Raw genomic sequence first — 17,598 nt, forward strand, 5'->3', positions numbered from 1 at the left:
CCTAAAATAAAAATATAAAGTAAATTATATTAACAGTAACAGGGTTATTTTAAAAAATAATATATTATACATAATACATTTTACCTTTTTAATTATGGAAATTATTTCGGAATTATTACGCAAAGCAGACGATAAATTTTTTAATAATTGTTAACGCTCGAAATATCCACCAAAAAAAAATTTAAAAATTAATATTTAGCAAAAAGCTCAACAAAACTGCAAAAATATAAGAACGAAGGTTAATAAATCTAAAATAAAACAGTGTAATAAATAATTTTCCAGATTTTTGTTATTTTACTTGGGAAGTTTAATTTTTTTTTTACTTCCTCTAAGTAACAAAATTACATTCCAAGCTGTATATCAATTAATTAAAAATTAACCCAAAACCAAATTATTTTTGTTAGAGCTTTTTCCCATTCTTTATTTTTAAAAATATGGGAATCAGCAATTCCTGACTTTTTTCAAATATTTTGAAATGGAATGACTAGATTCGAACAACACCTGGTATGAAGGTTTTAAGCACTTTACACCCCTAGCATAAGCAATGTCAAGCAATCGAGTAATTAAAGATAAAAATACCCTTTGAGAACGCTTCCCTTTATTCCATTTTAAAATTGTTGATATGAAGATGGTTTAAAAAATGGTATTTAGCCTATACCACTTTTCAAAAAGAGTTATTGTGTCATTCCAACAATTACTTTAGGAAATTATAACTTTAATTTATGGAAATGTTGTAAATATTTAATTAAATTTATATTCATAAATCTCTTTTATAAATAAGGTTTTTACAGCTATGATGAATTCTAGGAGAAGCATTTCTTCTTTATCAGTTAAATACATTTTTTGATACCTTGGGAATACTAAAAAATACATTCATTTCGGCATCGATGTCAAGGGTGTGTTGTTAAACGGCTCGTTTTGAGCCGATTTTTAAGAACGGCTAACTCAATACTTCATCCAGAAAAATATTACCCAAGCCTGAAGATTTTGCTGATAGGAGGAACAAAGGTCTAGATAGACACTAATCAAGGGGCATCTCTAACTATGTGTTTTGGGTCCCTAAAAAAATGTAAGAGCAACAACGAGATAATTATTTAAAACGATTATAAATACCTTTATAAACCTTTTTATAATTAATCATTTCATAATAATTAAATTGAAGAATTTTGAGTATCAAGGGCATAAAAATATAACTTTTTTTTTTGAAATATTGGCAAAAAAAAAATAAATATATTATTTTTTTATATTTAATTGATTTTTAAAAATTCGTCAATAATTAATCTAATAATTAACTTCTTTTTAAATTTAATTTAATTTTAAAAATATTTATTCCCCAATTTATGGCAAATCCTAGCCATATCTTTGTGATATTATCGAACATTTTCTTTATCTTAATCAGTGGACAAATTATCATTTATAGGGAGGAAGATTTTGGCGGTATAACCAATGTGCAAGCAAGATCAAACTTTACGTTTATATATATTTTTTTTATTATTTTTTACAAACACACAAATAAGTTGCTTATTAAATTGAATTTGAATTGAATTTGGCTGATATAAATATTATATTTTTTTGGTATCGCAATTTAAAAAACAGTTAAATGTTTTGGAGGTAGGTTCTCTATCCAGCCATTTTCTGACTGTGGACATTAGAACCAGGCGAAATTGATATCTTGTCTCAATTACCATTGCAATCGCTGGGGTGGTTTGTGCCAGGATGTTCCGACCTCTATATGTTTTCGGTTGGAATACCAAAGTTAATTAACTGCTGGCTTCCTCATAGAAATTTCTTTCCCAAATTTTTTTTTTAGGGGGGGGGGGTATTTTTTATGCCCTTTTTGTGAAAATAAGATTATTACATAGATTATGTTTTAGAGTAATAGCCAATTAAGTTCTTTATATTTTTAAATCTTATTTATATTCCAAAGTAGTTGTTTACGAATCCCTTAAGAATGAAAAAATGAGAAAATGTTAACAAATATGGTCGAAGTTTGCATTTTTTATTTAAGATAAATATGCACCGCCCCCCCCCCCAGTGCTTCTTCTTTAAACAAGAATTTCAAGCTACGTTGAATAAACTCAAAAATAATTGTATTTTTTTTAAAAAAATTTTAGCTCCAAAGTATACATCTATTACCTATATGACTTTAAAAAATAAACAATGTGATTAAAAGATCTCACGAGGTAGAGAGACCCCTATTTTGTGGAGATACTGAATGCCCTCCTTTCAAAATGATATGCACAAGAGATAAAATTGAAGTCAGGACATATGGGCCTACGGTTTGGGCCTATAGCGATGTGACGGCTAAGAACAAGCTTAAAGCTATCAATATCGCGTCCAAAAATGTTGGGGCATATTTTTCGGGGCAAAATAGCCAAAGTTTATTCATATATTGATTTTTTTTTTTATAGTGTATTAGATCGATCATATTTTTGGTGCATTGTTCTGATATATAATACTTTAATATATAAAAAAAAACATCTGTACATTTTTATTAGCCATTGAAAAAAGGAAGGAAAGAAAGAAAGAAAGAAAGATTAAGGTTTTTTTTTGTCTCATTCTAATTGGATTGATAAGTGGTCTATGTTGTATATCATTTAATAAATATATATGAGCTACAGAGAGGTATAATTTTTTATTTTTTATTATTGATATATTTCATTTTTTTGATTGATTGATTAGATCTTAAGATAACTATGAGTGCGCCAGTTTTGATCAAGGAATTGGGGGTGAAACCTAATTTTGCCACATATTTCCGTGTCGTCAATAAATGGTTCAGCGATAAAACTTACAGGGTGCTATACTATATACCAAAGAAATACGTAGACGATCTACCCCTCCCAAACAACCGCGATGTATTATATAATGCCTCCTTTGATTACTTTTTCTCATACATATACTTTATCATCTAGAAATTTTCGTGGGGCACACTTGCACAAACTCAGGGATTAATAAAATCGTTAAATAATTTATCTTGTTTTTTTCCAGTAGTTTCCTATTGAGTTTAATGATTTTATTTATTTTTTAATTTTAAACGTTTTGCAAGCAACAGTATAACATACATTTTAACTCTTATACATAGAAGAAGGCAAAAAAAATATATTCTTTTGAAATGTTTATACAAAATTCATATTTTTAAAAATGTTAATTAAATATAAATTTAAGATTATTGCGTCTTTAAATAGATTTTATTTAACCTTGTGATGAAATAATATTTATTTTTGAAAGAAAGAAAGAAAGAAAGAAAGAAAGAAAGAAAGAAAGAAAGAAAGAAAGAAAGAAAGAAAGAAAGAAAGAAAGAAAGAAAGAAAAGAAAGAAAGAAAGAAAGAAAGAAAGAAATAGCAAATATTCTTATAAATTTTTTTATAAATCTTTAAATATTTTTTAGATTAATTTTATAATTCATATAATATAACCGTTTTAAACTGGGGGTTATCTATATATACCACATCTACTAACTCACGTTTTTTGGCACTCCACCTCACAATTAGTGTTGCTAAATGGCAGAGTTGTTAAAAGATACTTTTTAAATGGATCTAGATACAGATACATTGTCTAAAATAATATCTAGATACAGATATTTTAATCAAAAATCTATCTAGATACACATACAGATACCACATTTTTATGTATCTAGATCCTTTAACAACTCTGCTAAATGGCCTTATCTGAGCCGATTTTTTAAAAACAGCTTTCAATATTTTCTCGAGTTAAAATATTATTATCTAAGCCTGAAGATTTTTCTAGTGGATGGCACAAAGGTCCAGACATCTATTAACGAAATCACGAGGCTTATGTATTTTTCTGGCTTAAATATTGAGTTAGATCGGCTCAAAACGAGCCGTTTTAACGACACTATCTTTCACTTGTTAGAAAAAATTTAAGGGATAATAATATGATCTTAATATTAAAACGATTCATAAAGTTGTCTAAATAAATATTTCTCGTTACTCTGACGTATGCTTACTTTATTATATTTAACTTATTATATATATTAATTGTTTTAGGTCAATATACTCAAAGAAGGGAACAAATCTTATTTTTCGTATTTCTATCCGGGGTATGTATGGGCCCTGTATTATAACAACAAATATCAAATTCTAAAAACGGCTTTAATGTTAATGGGCGCGAAAGATATTCCTTCGGAATTTTACGTAGCTAGCTATGATAAGTAAGGATATAATTTTATGGAATTTTTTTATAAATAAATAACTTTAAAGAAATTTTGAAATTCTTTAGTTTTACAGTGATCAAAATATATACAACACAGCTTTTTATATTAGACATTTTAAAGTGGCAAATCTTCCTTCCTTCCTTCCTTCCTTCCTTCCTTCCTTCCTTCCTTCCTTCCTTCCTTCCTTCCTTCCTTCCTTCCTTCCTTCCTTCCTTCCTTCCTTCCTTCCTTCCTTCCTTCCTTCCTTCCTTCCTTCCTTCCTTTTCTTTCTTTCTTTCTTTCTTTCTTTCTTTCTTTCTTTCTTTCTTTCTTTCTTTCTTTCTTTCTTTCTTTCTTTCTTTCTTTCTTTCTTTCTTTCTTTCTTTCTTTCTTTCTTTCTTTCTTTCTTTCTTTTCTTTCTTTTCTTTCTTTCTTTTTTTTTCTTTCTTTCTTTCTTTTCTTTCTTTCTTTCCCCAATCGGGCAAATTTAAAAATAATATATAACGGATCGGGGGTAGACAAAAAATAAAACGGAACAAATAACTGGTGCGAAATTTCTTATAAACATATGTTATATAAAAAAATACAACAAAACATTTTTTTATAATCTATAACGCCACCTAACGGCCAATTTCATTTTATTTTTAAATGATAAAATAGCCTTATTACAATATTGTAAGAGTTAAAGAGATAGTAGAATTTGTAAAGAATTGTTTTTACACATTTTTTTATAAATTATAACGACACCTAACGGACAAAATTTCATTTTATTTTTAAATGATAAAATAGCCTTTTACAATATGTAAGAGCTAAAGGGATAGTAAAATTAGTGTAAAGAATTGTTTTATAGAATAATTAGGTACTATTATTATTACCTCAGCCTCCAATGGTCGCAAAAATTTTTTTCGAAAGTATACTATTATAAAACCTATGGTCCCTAAAAAAAAATTCAAACGTAAACTTATATCACAGTAATATATAATGGTTTTGTCCATTCACAAATTTTAAAATAAACCTTTAATTTTTATTAATTGTTTTCAGAGTTGTTAAAAGATACTTTTTAAATGGATCTAGATACAGATACATCGTCTAAAATAATATCTAGATACCGATATTTTATTCAAAAATCTATCTAGATACAGATACCACATTTTTATATCTAGATACAGGATCTAGATACTTTAACAACTCTGCTTGTTTTAATTTGCTCAATTAACACAATTGAAAACCTGATAAAACTCGTATTATCTTTTAATTTTCTCAAAATTTAACTATTAATTGTAAAATAACTTATCAAACTTTATTGAAAATCATCTCCCCTTTCTTTCATTTTTTAAATGGAACCAAATTTTCTTTATATTTTTTCACAAAATTCAAACTTTTACTTTTTTTTAAAATGTATATATATATATATTATTTTTTTTTAAAAAATTTATTATATTTTATTATAAGGTTTATTTGTATTTGTATTATTTATGATAAAACACTAAAATATTAAACCAGTATAATAAAAATATATAAAATTACTAAATAAAAAATATTTAATTATTTCAACTATAGGAAGGAAGTATTAACATATATAAAATGTTAGACCATATGAAATAGTACCATATATACACATTTATATATATTCAAAATTTTTTTTAACCCATGACTTCGACTTCTTTTTAACTTTCATTCATCCTTTGTTTATGCTTAACTTCAACCTTACAAAATATGCTATATCTAAATTTCATGTCTCAGATTATTTCCATTTTAACATATGATTTTTTATATTACATTCTTTTCATTTTAATCAATATAAATTCTTTTCAATTTCTATCATTTTTTAAATTCATATAAATTTTCAATTATTAAACATCACATTATTCAATTTTTAAACAAATAAAATCATTGTAATATCAATATCTTCTCGAAAATATATTGAAAAACGTCCATATCTGTCAATTAAAAAATCGACAGATACATGCAACCAATTTCATATGTATATCATAACAATATTTTTTATTCAATAAAAATCACACAATTCAATTTTTTAAACAAAGACAATTGATTGTAATATAATAATCTTCCAGGAAATATATTGAAAAAAGGTTCATGTCTGTCCATTACAAATCGATAGATATAACACCCCCCCCCCTCCTCACGCCCTTTGGAAACTGGGGTAAAGAATAGAACTTAAGTATATATAAATATGATCTAAGTTGAATGTCTACATCAATTCTAATAAATAATCGACAATTATTATTATCATTTATTTTCATTAAAGTTTCTTACTTCTGTTCCAGTAAGTTCCATATTTTCTCTTGACCATACGTAATAGTTGTTACTGTGCTGTTGATTAGAAGAAAGAAAGAAAGAAAGAAAGAAAGAAAGAAAGAAAGAAAGAAAGAAAGGAAGAGTTTGATATATCTATAGCATCACTGTAATTGGTAGGACAGAATCATTGTAGTTGATTATACAGAATATTACAAAGAATAAGTCAGTTAAATATAGTTTTTTAAATTTTATCTCCAAAATGTATTCATTATTCGTTCCTTTTTAGCATTATCCCAGAATCACTTCTTCCCCTATCAATCATAATCCTAAATTTCAAATATTAAACCAATTCCTTTTATTATATGAATGAACTACTACTTTCCCCCCTTTCCTTGGATCTAAAATAATACCAAATGGCCAATTTTTTTCCTTTATATATAAACCTCCAAAATTTAAAAAAAAAATCAAAAATATTCTAATATTACCTAATGACTCCCTCCATTATTATCCTTTACACGATATATAAATCCACATTTATACATATAATAACATTCGAAAATATTTTTTATTAATTTTACGCATATATATATATCAGAGACCTGCAGAGGTACCATTTGCACTATCCGGCCCGGTTTTAAATTTTTTAGGCCCGGCCCGGATATTTTTAAAAAAAAAATTTCAGGCCCGTTTTTAAAATTATATTCGACCTGTATATACAAAAATTCACCTATGAGGTATTTTACCATATTTTTTAGCGAATATTATCGCTTATTATTTAAAAAATACATGTAAAAAGCTAATATTTTGAGAATATTATATTGAATTTATAAAAATTATAAATATGTTATTTATAAAAATGGATATTTTGAGCATATACTATATTTTATATTGCATTTATAAAAATAAAACTAATATTCATAAAAATGGTAATAATATTTTAAGCATATTTTATATTGCATTTAAAAAAAATAAAACTAATATTTAATTTATAAAAATGGAAAATATTTTGAAAATATAATATATTATATTTAATTTACTATTTAATTTATAAAATAAAAATAAATAGCTATTTAAAAAAATGCATGTATAATAAATAGTATGAAAATATAATCTAATTGCACAATATTAATATAATTTATTTTATAATATAAAATTTTAACAAAAGAAGATAATTGTATTATATAATATTGTAAAAAAAAAAATGAAAAATGTTGGATTAAAAACTTTCATGACTCAAGGTAAATATAATAAATGCAATAAATATTTGACAGTTTGCAAAGTAAAAAACCAGCATGATTGACGAAACCCTATACTCAAGAAAGATATTAAAAATTCACAAATTATCATGAAGAAAGAGAAGAATATCGACCTTTTCAGGTTGAAGATTACTTCTTCTTTCTTCAAGAATTCTCCTAGTAGTGGAAAAATTCCGCTCACAGCTTGCACTTGAAGCAGGAATTGCCAATACCCGTTTTGCCAAATTTTGCTAAATTTGGAAATTCGCTTTGATGAGCCGCCCACCACTCTAACAAATTATCCACCTTAAATGTTTCATCTATTTTTTTATTTATGTAATTATAATATTCATCATCGGGTATTGACATATTACCAGAATTACCATCGCAACGATTCAGTTTGTTTAACAACAGTCGTAATTTGACTGGTCGATGGTATTTTATTTACTTCCTGAGCCTCTTGTAATTTAATATAATCTTTTATATAGTTTTCCATCATCTTGCGATCTGTCCCTGACTATATACGTCTTGAATTTGGGACATAGAAAAAGAGAAATAAAATGATACTTGTGTAAAACAAATTTTTCAATTAAAAAATGCTTTATATTAAGTAAAATCAATTTTATTTCTCCTTTTTCGCTTTGAAAGGTATTACAAACCTCAAGAAGTGATATTCCTTTATTTGATTGTTTTGGTAAAATATATTCTAAAAATTTAGATATGAATTATAAAAAAATATATTAATAATACTTGAATATTGGGGCTTATTTAAGATATTCCTTTATTTGATTGTTTTGGTAAAATATGTTGTAAAAAATTTAGGTATGAATTATAAAAAAATATATTAATACTTTGAATAAATTTGCAGGAAATTAATAATTAGATCGATCTGTGGGTTGTAAGGTAGTGTTAACCATCACCCAATATTATATTAATCATAACTATAATATAATATAATCTTATAACCATTAACTCATAATGTAAAAAATTTTATAAAAATTATTAAGGCCCGGCCCGGGTTTAACAATCTTAGGCCCGGCCGGATAGATTTTTAAAAAAAATTTCAAGCCCGGCCCGGCCTGGATATGTTTAAAAAATTTTAAAAAAATACGGCCGGGTTTAGGCCCGGGCCTGCAAATCTCTGATATATATTATAAACTATCAAAATTATTCTTCTATTTTAAAAACTTCAACTATTTACGACCATTTTTTAAAAAAACTTGAACTAATTAATGACCCATCCTTAACTCTTAATCCATTTTTTAGCACATGCTATATAATATAACTTTCATATCTGGGATTTGCATATATTCATTTCATCTTGTGTCTTTCTTTCTTTCTTTCTTTCTTTCTTTCTTTCTTTCTTTCTTTCTTTCTTTCTTTCTTTCTTTCTTTCTTTCTTTCTTAATATACTCTCATATAATATCCAACAGGGAAACACCGGGCTATGTAGGCGTTTTAGAGGTGGGTATGAGTGGTCAGATTTCTTTTCAGAAATTAGGTATCATATACTGGGTTTTTTTAAAGCTAAAAACATGGGAATATTTTTTTTTAGCGCCATGGTCCTTTCAATCAAGGTTTATTATTGAATTATAAATTTTGAAGTAGCCTGACTTTAAATAAGGGCTCTAAACTCTCCTTCTAAATAGAAGGGTATAGGGTATGGGCTCTGATTCAGTGAAATATCTCTAAAGCCAGTTCGGGTTAAGGTAGGTTTCAGGATTCGCCTCTCCAAAAAAAAAATAAACACTTATTATAACGGTTAATGATGCTTACTACCAAGTGAATGTATGAAAATATTCTAAATACCAACCTAATTTTGCTAAATAACGACCAAAATCTATTAAAATGTAATACGACCCTTATATTTAATATATTAATACGTAATCACGTGGTCGAGTCCGGCCTCCTATATATTATCCCCCCCCCAAGGATGGAGCCACCAAGTTAGATTAAGAAAAAAAACATGACCATTCCCAGGATTTGAACCCGGGTCCATGGGATAAGTAAGCCAAGCTCTTGCTAACTAGGCTAAAGAAGCTTTCCAAAAATCACGATTTTTAAAATATATATTATAAATATATTTGGTAGTGCCTATCCAAATGAAAAATGAACAAAATTCAAATTTGATTGATAGTACCTTAAGGTAGTAAGCATCATTAACCTATAATAACTTGTAAAAATACGCAGAAACATCAGGTTTTTTTAAAAAAAATTTAATATATTTAACATTAGCCATTAAAAAATGATTATCATAATTAAAATTAAAATAATACAAGATACAGAAGATAGAAAAATATTCCATTTTTATAAGCACATTTATCATGATATCTTCCAAAATTTTGTAAAAATTTAAACTGTCGATTTTCATGCCTTAATATTGACATTGCATTCCAACTTGCATCTATTATAACTGTTTTACTTTGTGATTTTGTTTTTTTTTTCCTTTGGTCTTAGTGACTTACTTTTAATTTTAATAATCCAACGAACTAACTGGTAAAATATAAATTTTTTTAAATATAAAATATATTAAAAAATTTATTCCACGAAAAGTGATTTTCACAAAAAATTGGGCTTAGGAAAATATCCAGTGTTAGAGATCTATATCTATAACTCCCCCCCCCCTTCTCCCGTAATCGATGTGCCATAGAGTTGACAACATTACCACTTGGTATTCGATATCAATACAATTTATATTTTATATAAAATCGATATGCCAAATAACCGATAAATAAATTCGATAGTAATAATATATTAATTAGCATAACATATCTTATACTTTTAGATTTTATTTAGTAAAATTTTTGGCTTTCATTTTCGAGAATAACGCTAAAGGAATTTTTTTTTATTATATGTCTAATTTACCAAGTGCTATATTTTTTGTTTTCGAATTAAATATGTCAGTGCAATTATTGTTGTTCAATATTTTATAAAGATTTAATAATATCTCCATCTCTTATCAACATTTATTATATATTTTAAGGACCTGTAATATAGCAAAATTTTTCTATCTATTGAAATACATTCATATCAATTTCTTTGGATATCGTAAATTGAAGTCAAAAGGTTAAATAATGCTGGCTCTAAATAATTTTATAATCCTTTTTGAAAATGTTTAGGTTTACTTACTTTAAACACGATTAAAAGATTTTATAAATATAAAAAAATAATAATTTTTATTTCTTATCTTGGTTTGTCATAAATAATAATTGAAAGAGATCTAACATGAAAAGAAGAAGGCAAGAATATGATATGTGTGGTTATCTAAAGTAATAAATGCAAAATTATTGGCATAATAAGCTAATTGCAGGATTTTATACAAATAATAAAAACGTATATATATATTCATCTAAATTTTAAATGTTTCCGATAAAAAAAAAATTTTCCTTTTTTTTAAAGCATCACCAAATTTTTGGATAGACGCAACGAAATATGGATAGAAGCTAGCGCATCCGATGTGGCTAAGATATGCAATGAACAAAGCGTTTTGAAATAACATTTTATGTGGAAATGAAATATTAATTATTATATATATATATATAGCAATATTTTCCTTAGATATTATTATCTATATTATTATTTTTATATTATAGTAAATATTTGATAAACTTATCAATAAAATTTTTATTTGTTCTCCCAAGGTTTACAGACAAAAAATCGCAGAACCTACTAAGGTATACCTTAATCATGCTATATCAAAAGTTGACAACTCTTTTGAAATTTATAAGGATATGTATATTACATATATACCGATACCGAAATATATATATTTTCTTAAATTTAAAAAAACGAACTCAAACAAAATATTTGTAACAACTAAAAAATGATTAATTCAAAGCAATATTTTTATATATAATTTGAATTAACTGAGTCTGCAGAAAATGTATTTTTTATGTTTTCCTAGTGTAATATGGAACTTTGTTAAAAAAAATTTGCATAAACTTAAAAAAATATTTGCGATTGCAGGTATTGAATGAGACTTGGTGAAAAATATCTATTTAAAAATTTCTTTTTTTAAAAAAATTATCAGTTTGATTTTTTTTGGTTTTGGCATTGAATACTTAATTTTTGAAATTCCATATCGAATCAGCTATAAAAAATGTCAATTTTTAAACCGTTATAAAATTTAACATCAGTTTTCTTTCTTCTCATCTCTTAAAGAAAGAAAGAAAGAAAGAAAGAAAGAAAGAAAGAAAGAAAGAAAGAAAGAAAGAAAGAAAGAAAGAAAGAAAGAAAGAAAGAAAGAAAGAAAGAAAGAAAGAAAGAAAGAAAGAAAGAAAGAAAGAAAGAAAGAAAGAAAGAAAGAAAGAAAGGAAAGGAAAGGAAAGGAAACACAAATTGTTCAAGGCCTCATCAAAAACGCAAATAAAAAGAACGCAAACTCACCTATGTTTTAATATGAATTGTTATAATTTTATATTTTTTTACTTTAATAAGAAACGTTCTAAATTTAAAACAAATCAAAAAATGCTGTCCAAATGCATTGGTTGCGTTTTGAAACGCAGCGTTTGAAACGCTCAATTTGTGCCCACTATACGGGGGGTTTTACAATCTGAGATTCAAAAAAAAACATTTTGTTATATAGATAATGAATTTGTAAGCATAAACTATTTCATTAAGCTGCCAATTCTTTTTCGTGTAATATAGACAAGAGAATTTCTGTAATTAAAATAATGGCCAACATGGAATTAATCCCCACTATCTCATATTATTCAATTTTCCGCGACATTTTATATTTTAAAAAAAATAAATATTATAAATTTTTAATAAAGATATTATAATATTTAGCCCGCGAGAGGGCGTCTTATCTTTTATTTAATTATTAATTTTTTTTAAAAAAAATATAATATTTTTGAAAAATGTCCTATTTTAAAATTTTTTATAAATAAATTGAAAATATTAGTTTTTAGAATTTTCTTTAAAAATAATTTTTTTTTTATAAGGTATCATTTTAATAAAATAAGAAATATGGCGTCGAGAATGAGAAATATGACGTCGAGAATAAGAAATATGGCGGATAAAGAAATGAATACTTTTTTACAAAATAAAATACATAAATTTTCATTGTTCATTTGAGTTTATTAATAAAAAAAAACATGTTTAAAACAAAGGTCATATAAAAAACAATTAGCGATTATAAAAATATAAGTGAAAAAAAACAAACCTTATGTAATGGCTCTTTTTATAGAATACAAAAAAATGTATATTATTGTTTTCTATATATGAGTATTATGATAACTATTATGTATATGTATTTAATATGCGGTAACTTCTGTCTTATCGATTTAATTATTAGATTATTTAAAAAATTTCGTATGATAAAAAATTTTATTTAAAAAAAAAATTTTTGTTGGATTTTTTTTTATTATTTTACCGGGGCTAGTTGGACCAAAATATTCTAGGTCTTTAGGAAAATCCAGGATGCGCTCATGTTGCCTTATCTTAACTAAATAAAATTTATTAAGACCCGAATCTACCCGGAGTTACGCCGTAGAAGATGTTTGAAATTAGGTCTAGTCCAGTGAGGAGTAACTCTTTTTATGAATGAAAATGTATCTCAAACTCAAAATATTTATCTATCTCTCTAACAGAGTTGTTAAAAGATACTTTTTAAATGGATCTAGATACAGATACATCGTCTAAAATAATATCTAGATACACACATTTTAATCAAAAATCTATCTAGATACAGATACAGATACCACATTTTTATATCTAGATCCTTTAACAACTCTGCTCTCTAATATTCATATATTGTATTATGTATGTTATACATCATTTATTAGTGTTGTTAAACGGCTAGATTTTAACTGATTTTTAAACGACTAACTCAATATATCCAGGATAATATCAGGCAAACCCTGAAGATTTTGCTCATAGTTGGCACAAAGGTTTGAACATCTATCGGGCGATAATGGCTTAGGTAATATTTATTTTTTGGCTAAAATATTGAGTTAATTGATTTTTTTTAAAAAATAGGCTCAAATCAAGCGGTTTTAACAACACTAATCATCAGAGTTGTTAAAGAATTTAGATACAAGTATCTAGATATAAAAATGTGGTATCTGTATCTAGATCCATTTAAAAAGTATCTTTTAACAACTCTGCTAATCATTATATAATACGTAGCAGGTATCACGTCAATTCGGCGCGGAAAATTAGGCGCACGACAATTCGGCGCAGAAAACTCGACTCGGCGTCAATTCGGCGCGTATCTAATACAGTTGCAATTTATTATAAATTTATTAGTATAAAAAAAGGATGATTAAATAGAAATGATTTTGAATGTTGGTCATATTAATTATTTCTTCGTATTTTTTTTACAAAAATCTCAATTATATTTACTAAATGTGTAATATCAATAAAAAAAATTAACAACCAATATTTATACCGATTTCCTTGCTGGACCAATTTACCACATTATAAGATAGGGGAGACTGGGGTTAGTCGGACCGATTTTTACAAAATTTAGATCCTGATTTTTTTAGATAATATAAAAAATAATATATGATTAGATACCTAAAACTATACTCTATAAAGGTACCTTATAAAAATTTTAAGAATATAATCGTTTTTTTTTAAATTTTACTTTTTGAAAAAGTAAAAATAATATCCAGCCCCAATAGCGGGGTGAGGCAAATTCAAGGGGCTTCCTAAATCATTAGTTTTTTTAGTCATAATAAATTGAAATGCATTTTTATTTATTAATAATGATACGTATAGAATAATTTTATTGTTTTATTGTTAAAAATATCATAATACTTATAAATTGAAGCAAATTATATATAAAAATTGAAACTTAATTTAGGTTAACTTAATAAACATTTTGGACATAAAGGAGATATTATGATTTCTTAGCATAAATCCTAAATACCAATCATAAACAGCCGTGAAATTGCCTTTTCAAGATTTTGTAATTTTTTTTATTAACTGCCATAATTGACGTGTATGGTTTAGCAAGCCCTGCTAGCTCTAAATTTCTAGATATAATAAATACTCATAAAACTTTCCCAAATTATAGAAGAGTGTTTATTTAAACTTTGTTATAAAATTTAATTTACATATAAATGATTATATATTTTAATAAAATTTCTGTCATATAAAAATCTTTTGAAAATTTTATCAATATTTTATTTCTTAAATAAAATTTTTAATAATTATTTCAAAAGATTTTTTGTCTATAGACGTAAACTAATAAAACTATATTATAATAAAATTTTAACCTTCTGTTGTAATTAATTTTAAGAAGAGATTAAGTGGTTTGCCAAGCCCCTGATTAGTAGGCAATATTATGTAAGCCTGGAGATTTTGCGTGAACCTTTATCTCGATAAACATTTTGTATTTTTTTCATTATTAACTGCCATAATTGACGTGTATGGTTTAGCAAGCCCTGCTAACTATAAATTTCTGGATATAATAAATACTCATAAAACTTTCCCAAATTATAAAAACTTCATCAATATTTTATTTCTTAAATAAAATTTTTAATAATTATTTCAAAAGATTTTTTGTCTATAGACGTAAACTAATAAAAACTATATTATGATAAAATTTTAACCTTCTGGTGTATTTAATTTTAAGATGAGATTAAGTGGTTTTCCAAGCCCCGTTACCTAACCCCAGTCTCCCCTATTTTGATTAGTAGCTAGCCAATATTAAGAAAGTTAAATAAATCTAGTTCACCTATATTTTCATCAACTTTTAGATATTATTATTGAAAATCAAATTTTTATTTTAAAAAAATATTTATTTTTACACAAATTATTAATCATTTCCATGAAGTTTTTAGAAATATATCAAATCATTGCCTTCAAAAATAGTTGGCCATTTTTTCAATTTTGTTTCTTTTGCTGATAATTTTTAGAATATAAAATATTTTGTGTTCTATGCACAAACTTGATATTTGTCATTAGCTGGCATAAATAATAGCATATTTTTTTTTATATTATCTAAAAAACCAGGAGCTATAGCCAATTTTATAAAAATCGGTTCGACTAACCCCGGTCTCCCCTACCTTATAATGTGGTAAATTGGTCCAGCAAGGAAATCGGTATAAATATTGGTTGTTAATTTTTTTTTTATTGATTTTGTAAAAAAAATATGAAGAAATAATTAATATGATCAACATTCAAAATCATTTCTATTTAATCATCCTTTTTTTTATACTAATAAATTTATAATAAATTGCAACTGTATTAGATACGCGCCGAATTGACGTTGGGCCGAATTGACGTTGCGCCGAATTGACGTTGAGCCGAATTGTCGCCGCGCCGAATTGACGTTGCGCCGAGTTTTCTGCGCCGAATTTTCCGCGCCGAATTGACGTGGAACCTACGTAGCAATAATTCAGATGTTTTTATGATACTACTAAATCTAATTTTATTATTTAAAATAAAATGTCAAATATTTTGTAGAATTTTACCGGGTGTAAATTATGACGTAAAAAACGAATAAACCATGGTAGACGTTAGGTGATTTCTTCTTTTATCTAAAATTAGATTTGAACTATGGTAAAATTTCGTTTACTGCTTTTGCCGAATAAGCCATCAAACCCTAACGATGGCTATTCATCAAAGTAATTTCATTGCTGTTTCATGGTTCCATTAGAGCACAATGTAAGTATAAACCGATATTGTTTTTAATAATCGTTAATTGTTTTTTATATGACCTTTGTTTCAAATTCGTTTTTTAGCATATTATAGGCGTGAAAATTTAAGGTCTATACAATTTATTATTGCAATCAGTTTAATTTTAAACAGAGTTGTCGAAAGATTTTTTCCAAATTTCTAGTTACAAAAAAAAGAAGTGTCCTTAAAGAAAATATTTCGTTATAGATACATTTGTTATAAAAAGTATCGAATGGTTTTATTTACCTAGATATTGGAAAAGTATACGTAAAAACTGCAAAAAAAAAAGACTAGGCAAGATTCTTCTCAAAGACCTTGGTATACCTGAAACTAACCCATCTAACTTTCTCGATTTAAAAATGAAATCATTTATTATAAACAGATGTTATTTTGATGAGATGGTTAATAAATTTTGTTTTCTTTTTATTTTTAAGTTGGGCTAGCAAAGGCCAAATGTTGAGTAGTAGAGGCCGATTTTTAAAAATAAACATAATAATCCAAAAATAACTGGAATTTATTTGAAAAAGGAGATATAAAATTATTTTTTTCCCCAGTCTTCCAGTTTCCACCTACACATATAAACAAATTATTCGTTATTTAATATTCGTTTTGATTCGTAATTTACGAATACGAATAACATAATCGGTTCGAATTTACGACTCGATTACTAATAAAGAAGATATATTATCTGTATAATTTATTTTATCTATTATTCCATCAATAATTTAAAATGATTCGAAATTATATTTAAATATTTTGAAATTATTCTTAAAGTATTTAACCACGTTACTTGTGGAAAATTTTTACATATTTTTTTCCCCTCTTATTAAAACACTATTAATCGATTTATTCAATCGAATGGAATAATGTTTTTCTTATTCCTTACAATTATGAATAAAAAAAATAATTCAATCGCACCAATATAAATAATATAATTATTCGATTCGAAAAGAAGAATCAAATAGGGAATAATGAAAATAATTGAATTCTATTCTCATTTTTTTTAATTTTGAATTCGAGGTGAATCTTATGTGTATTCTTCGTGAATAAAGTTAATTCCATAATAAAAATTTCTAAAAAGTAAGAAGAAATAGAAAAGTAATGCACTTTCTTTTATTAGTAATATCGGTTTTATGATAGTTAATTTTTTTCAAAGTAAAATATTAGACATTGTCAGGAGGGCATCCGATTGTAAGAACCTTGCTCCAAAATTTATTAATGATTAAATCAGAGAGAAAACTGGCCATGCTGGGTAAACCTGGAAATCGCCATTAAACGGAGAGAAGAAGATTATTATATTTCTATTTTAAAAAAATTCAATG

At 25.9% G+C, this 17,598-nt stretch overlaps 1 protein-coding gene across 1 annotated transcript in view; it reads left to right on the plus strand.

Moving 5' to 3' along the window:
• The window catches only part of LOC135928213 (heme-binding protein 1-like), a 42,684-nt gene extending 31,532 nt beyond the window's left edge, over positions 1-11,152 (plus strand). The window contains exons 4-7 of the mRNA XM_065464603.1: positions 2,174-2,379; positions 2,683-2,855; positions 4,009-4,172; positions 11,048-11,152. Coding sequence (XP_065320675.1) covers positions 2,174-2,379; positions 2,683-2,855; positions 4,009-4,172; positions 11,048-11,144 — 640 coding nt within the window. The 3' untranslated portion in view covers positions 11,145-11,152. The remainder of the gene's footprint in view (positions 1-2,173; positions 2,380-2,682; positions 2,856-4,008; positions 4,173-11,047) is intronic.
• Positions 11,153-17,598: the final 6,446 nt, after the last annotated feature.

The sequence above is a fragment of the Gordionus sp. m RMFG-2023 genome, chromosome 4 (genome assembly GCF_954871325.1).
Source record: "Gordionus sp. m RMFG-2023 chromosome 4, tfGorSpeb1-WG-v2, whole genome shotgun sequence".
In the NCBI taxonomy this organism is placed as follows: domain Eukaryota; kingdom Metazoa; phylum Nematomorpha; class Gordioida; order Chordodea; family Parachordodidae; genus Gordionus; species Gordionus sp. m RMFG-2023.